This window comes from Piliocolobus tephrosceles, chromosome 1 (assembly GCF_002776525.5).
Source record: "Piliocolobus tephrosceles isolate RC106 chromosome 1, ASM277652v3, whole genome shotgun sequence".
In the NCBI taxonomy this organism is placed as follows: domain Eukaryota; kingdom Metazoa; phylum Chordata; class Mammalia; order Primates; family Cercopithecidae; genus Piliocolobus; species Piliocolobus tephrosceles.
In genome coordinates, this window is record NC_045434.1 from 220608611 (window position 1) to 220614741 (window position 6131).

The 6131-nt window shown below is 50.3% G+C and overlaps 1 protein-coding gene across 1 annotated transcript in view; it reads right to left on the reverse strand.

Moving 5' to 3' along the window:
- Positions 1–250: 250 nt before the first annotated feature.
- Positions 251–6131, reverse strand: part of TTLL10 (tubulin tyrosine ligase like 10) — a 23454-nt gene continuing 17573 nt past the window's right edge. Inside the window, exons 13-15 of the mRNA XM_026457477.2 lie at positions 1456–1572; positions 992–1085; positions 251–742 (exon numbers count right to left, since the gene is read on the reverse strand). Of these exons, the coding sequence (XP_026313262.1) occupies positions 327–742; positions 992–1085; positions 1456–1572 (627 nt within the window). The 3' untranslated portion in view covers positions 251–326. The remainder of the gene's footprint in view (positions 743–991; positions 1086–1455; positions 1573–6131) is intronic.

Consider the following 6131-nt stretch of genomic DNA (forward strand, 5'->3'; position numbering starts at 1 on the left):
CCTCTACCTCAGGACAGCCCCCCAGGACTGGGCCCAGCCATGGAGACCCCCCTCCCTCAGCACAGTCTCCTCAGGGACAGGGCCCAGCCATGGAGTAGGGGCTAGTGGGGCCTGGGGGCAGGGCCTGGGGGCTGGGGAAGTCCCAGGGGAGCATCTTTCAGGCCAGTGCTGGCGTGGTGGGGAGCAACCCCGGTGGGCATGGGCTCAGGGGCACCGAGGTGGCAGGACTGCTGCAGTGACCGTGTTTGTAACAAAGTAGCCTTTATAGGTCCCTGAATGCGGGCAGTGTGGCTGGGGCGTGGGGTGTGGGGCGTGGGTGGCCGCCCCTAGGGCCTGGCGTTCTCGGGCTCCTTGCGTTCCTCCTTGGCTGTCCCCGGGGAAGGCTCTTGCTCCGGGTGCCTGTCACCTGTGCCCGACTGCTCCTTGCCCAGGGCCTGGGGCTCCCCCTCGTGGGCACTGTCCGGGTCAGGGCTGGGGCTGGGCAGCTGGGGACGCTGCGGTGCCAAGGGAGGTGGCGCAGGCCTGCGGGCGCCCGGCTGGTCTGGGGCACGCGGCGTGGGTGGCCCGGAGGACTTGGCCTGGCGGGTGGGCGGGGGCAGCCGGCGGCGGAGGCTGCAGGAGCCCCCCAGGCGCGGCCACACGTCGGCCTCTCCGTTGTGCAGGAGCACGAAGCGATGCTGGGACAGCAGAGGTAGCATCTTCTGGCCGCGCAGGCTCTTCTGGAAGGTCTCCAGTGCCAGGTCTGGTGCGGGTGGGGAGAGAGGGTAAGTGGGGGGCAGAGGCTGGGACTGGGAGGGGCAGGAGGGGCGGAGAGGGTGTGAGGGTGGGACTCAGGTGGGCTGAGGTGTGGGGAAGGTGGGGGCAGGGGGTGGCGCTGCCACACAGAAGGTGGAATAGCCCCACCTGTGGGGGTCTGAACTTGGGAAGAGGGCGGGTGGGAAGAAGACTGGGCAGGCTGTGGGGGTGTGGGGTGGGGGCTTGGAGGGCTCACCCAGGGTCTCGATGACCACACCTGGGATGACCTCCTTCAGGACCTCGCAGTTGGTGTGCAGGGCTGGGTTGGAATTCATCTCCAGCAGCCATACCTGCGCCAGACGCCAGTCAGACCCTTCCCACCCCGAGCCCACTGGGCCAGCAGGGCCGAGGCCCTGGTCCTCATTCAGCCAGGTGGCTCTGGGAGATGGCTTCCTTTCTATAGCCTCACTCCCCTGTTTGTCCACTGAAACTATGAGGGTCTGAGGCCCTGGCCTGAGGGGCTGCCCTGAGGAGGGGGTGCAGGTCTGTCCCAGCTGCATAGGAGGTGAGCCTCGTGGATACACCCATCCCCAGGGCTGCATGCAGGCAGGGTGGGGGCTGACTGCAGTCTGCCTGGGGCCTGCCACTGTGGTTGGGGTGTGCAGATGGCCCCTGCCTCCTTGCATCTGCCTCCCGTGCCCCCGCCACCCAGGACAGCACCTTGAAGTTGTCATCAATCAGGAAGTCACAGCCAATGAGGTCAAAGTAACCCAGCTTGCACTCCAGCTTGGACTTGGCGGCCAGAAAGCAGTGGGCCATGATCTGCTGCATCCGCTTCTGCAGGGAGACAGGGAGGCACCCTGGCTGTGGCCTACAGGCCCTGATCACACCCCAGGTCTGAAGAGCCACACCCACATCCCTCACCGGCACTCCCATCTAAACCCACACGTGTACAGCCACACCTGCCCACACTCAGCATCCCAGGCTCACAGCCAGAAACTCACTCAACAAACTCCTGGAGCTCCTACCCTGTGCCAGGCCCTGGAGATACACGAGTGAGCAACACTCACAGGAAATCTCTGCCCTTGAGCAGTTCTTTCATAGGAGAAGAGATGGATAGCAAATGGGATACATAAAATCTCAAATCTTGGTAAGAACGGTGAATTTTGTCGTATTTTAATGTGCTCTGGTTTCATCCTCTGCTCCCCAGCTCAGCCGTAGCCTCAAAAAACAATGGCGTGCAGGCCGGGCGCGGTGGCTCAAGCCTGTGATCCCAGCACTTTGGGAGGCCGAGACGGGCGGATCACGAGGTCAGGAGATCGAGACCATCCTGGCTAATACGGTGAAACCCCGTCTCTACTAAAAACTACAAAAAACTAGCCAGGCGAGGTGGCAGCGCCTGTAGTCCCAGCTACCCAGGAGGCTGAGGCAGGAGAATGGCGTGAACCTGGGAGGCGGAGCTTGCAGTGAGCTGAGATCCGGCCACTGCACTCCAGCCTGGGTGACAGAGCGAGACTCCGTCTCAAAAAAACAAACAAACAAAAAAACAAACAACAAAAAAAAAACAATGGCGTGCATCCCCAGAACTGGAGATAGCAAAATAGACCTCATTTATAAAAACAATTGTAATTATTTGTTTTCTTATGTCTGGTAGTTCTTTGGAAGATCCCACTTGAAAGGACTAACAGAAAGTGTGAGGGCCGGGTGTATGGCTCACACCTGTAGTCCCAGCACTTTGGGAGGCTGAGGCAGGAGGATCACTTGAGCTTAGGAGTCTGAGATCAGCCTGGGCAATATAGCGAGACCTTAGCTCTACAAAAAAATTAACAAAATTAGCTAAGCATGGTGGTGTGTGCCTGTAGTCCCACCTACTTGGGAGGCTGAGGTGGGAGGACTGCTTGAGCCCAAGAGACAGAGGCTGTGGTGAGCTGAGATTGTGCCACTGCACTCTAGCCTGGGTGACACAGTGAGACTGTCTAAAAAAAAGAAATATGAGGATGATGTCTCATCAAATAATAGAGAATATCGGTGAAAAGAGAAAAATTATAAAAGAGAATCAAATAGAAATTCTGAAGTTGAAAAGTAGAACAAATAAAAAATTCACTAGACGGGCTCAACAGCAGGTTTGAGTTGTTTGCAGATAGGCCAATTGAGATTATTTCGTCTGAGGAACAGAGAGAAAAAAAGAGGCCGGGTGCAGTGGCTTCACGCCTATAATCCCAGCACTTTGGGAGGCCAAGGCAGGTGGATCGATAGAAGTCAGGAGTTTGAGACCAGCCTGGCCAACATGGTGAAACCTCATCTCTACTAAAAATACAAAAATTAGCCGGGTGTGGTGGTGCACGCCTGTAGTCCCAGCTACTTGGGAGGCTGGTAGGGCAGACGATTGCTGGAGCCCAGGAGGAGGAGGCTGCAGTGAGCTGAGATCGCACCACGGCACTCCATCTTGGGTGACAGAGACCCTGTCTCAAAACAAAAGAAGAAAGAAAGAGAGAGAGAAGAAAAATAAAGTCTCAGAGACTTGTGGGTGGGACACCGTCAAGTGGACTAACATATGCATAATGGGAGTCTCAGAAGGAGAGAAGAGAAAGGAGCAGAAACAATATTTGAAAAAATAACGGCTGAAAACCTCCCAATTTAATGAAAAACAATCAACACATTCAAGAAGCCAAATGAACTCAAAGTAGGATAAACTCAGAGATCCACCATCTCATCAGCAAACTTCCAAAAGACAGAGAACGTCGAAATCAGCAGGAGAGAAGCAGCTTGTCACGTATGAGGGCATCCACCGAGAGATGACCAGTTTCTCATCAGAGGTCGTGAGGTGGGCAGGCAGCGGGATGACATATTCAAATGACCGAAAGGAAAAAAGCTGTTGACCAAAAATTCTACATCTAGTAAAAGCTGCTTCAAAAATGAAGGGGAAATTAAGACAGTCCAGATAAACAAAAGCAGAGGCCAACCTGCCCTACAGTCCTTCAGGCTGAAACGAAAGGACACTAGATGGTAACTTGAATTCATGGCTGGAAGTAAAGAGCCCCGGTAAAGGTCATTGTGTGATTAAATAAGAGACAGCATAAATGTATTTTTGTATGTGATTGTCTTGTCCTAAAAGACAACTGTATACAACAATAATTATGAATCTATGTTGACGGACACAAACACACCCCGCTGTAATTTCTGGCAACAGCATAAGGGAGGGCGGGGCTGTGTAGAAGCAGTGTTTTTGTATACTTTTGAAATTAACTTGGTATTGATAAAAATTGAATTGTTTATTTTAAAATATTCTTTGTTTTAGAAACAGGGTCTTGCTGTGTCGCCTAGGCTGGGGTACAGTGGTTTGACTGGCTCGCTGCAGCCTTGACCTCCTGGGCTCAAGTGATCCTCCCATCTCAGCTCCCCGAGTAGCTAGGACCGCAGGTGCACGCCACCATGCTGGGTTAATTTTGTTTTTTAGAGACGGGGTCTCACTATGTTGTCCAGGCTGCTTTCAGACCCCTGGACTCAAGTGATCTTCTTGCCTCAGCCTCCCAAAGCACTGGGATTATAGGCATAAGCCACCAGACTCACCCTAATTGTAGTAAATTAAGATATGATATTAATGGCAATCCTCAAAATAACCACTAAAATAACTCAAAAACATATAGTAAAAGAAATGACAAGGTAATTAAAATGCTACACTAAGCCAGATGTGGTGGCTTATGCCTGTAATCCCAGCACTCTGGGAGGCTGAAGCGGGTGGATCACCTGAGGTCAGGAGTTTGAGAAAAGCCTGGCCAACATAGTGAAACTCCGTCTCTACTAAAAATACAGAAAATTAGCTGGGCGTGGTGGCAGGCGCCTGTAAATCCCAGCTACTAGGGAGGCTGAGGCAGGAGAATCGCTTGAATCCGGGAGGCGGAGGTTGCAGTGAGCCGAGATCACGCCATTGCACTCCAGCCTGGGCAATAAGAGTGAAACTCTGTTTCAAAAAAAAAAAAAAAAGGTACACTAGAAAATATCTCTCTAAAACAACTTTCCAATTAATAGACATTGATGGGGTGCATTAAAAAACATGATACACCATCTACAAAAGATACTTTAGTTTCAGAGACAAAAATAGGTGGAAAGTAAAGGGATGGAAAAAGATATACCATGCAAATGGTAACCAAAGTGGAACTGGAGTGGCTCTACTAATGTCAAAGAAAATAGACTTTACAACAAAAATTATTACTACAGAGTAAAAGAAAAGTTTTATAATGATAAACCAAGAAGATCTAATAATCATAAACATACACAAACCCAATAACAGAACCTCAAAACATACAAAGCCAAAAACTGACAGATCTGGAGGGAGAAACAGATATCCCACTTTCAGTACAGAGACAGAAGACTAACAAGTGAACAGAAAACTTGAACAACATGATAAACCAAACAGACCTGACAGACACCCACAGAACCTTCCACCCAAAGGCAGGACACAGGTCCTTCCCCAGTGCACATGGATGTTCTCCAGGAGAGACCATATGCCGGGGCACAAACAAGTTTCAAGTGGTTTTTGTTTTTGTTTTTTTAATGATTCACTTAATGAATAGTAAGTTTGTTTGTTGTTTTTTTTAAAGATGGGGTTTTGCTATGTTGCCCAGGCCGGACTCAAACTCCTGGGCTTAAGCAACGTTTCCATCTCAGCCTCCTGAGGACCTGGGATCCCAGGTATGTGCTGCCACACCAGCTCCAACAATTCTTCAATACTTTTAAAAGGGTTGAAATCATGAAGTATGTTCTCTGACACAATGGAATGAAATTAGAAGTCAATATCCGAAGGAAAATTGGAAAAATCACAAATACGTGGAAATTAAATAACATGCCCTTAAGCAACTAATGGGTCAAAGAAAAGTTCACAAAGGAAACTTAAAAATACTTTGAGGTTAAGTGTCGTGGCTCACGCCTATAATCCCAGCACTTTGGGAGGCCGAGGCAGGCGGATCACCTGAGGTCAGCAGTTCAAGATCAGCCTGGCCAACATGGTGAAGCCCCATCTCTACTAATAATACAAAAAAAGTTAGCTGGGCGTGGTGGCACGTGCCTGTAATCCCAGCGACTCGGGAAGCTGAGGCAGGAGAATCGCTTGAACCCGGGAGGCAGAGGTTGCCGTGAGCTGAAATCGTGCCACTGCACTCCAGCCTGGATGACAGAGCGAGACTCCATCTCAAAAAAAAAAAAAAAAAATTAGAAAAAGGAGAGCAAACGAAACCCCAAGCAAGCAGTAAGAAGGAAATAATAAAGATTTGAGTGGAAATAAATGGAATAGAAAACAGTAGAGAAAAAATCAGTGAAACCAGGAGTTGGTTCATTGAAAAGATCAACAAAATTGATAAAGCATTAGACAGACTGACCAAAAAGGAAAAAAAAAAAAA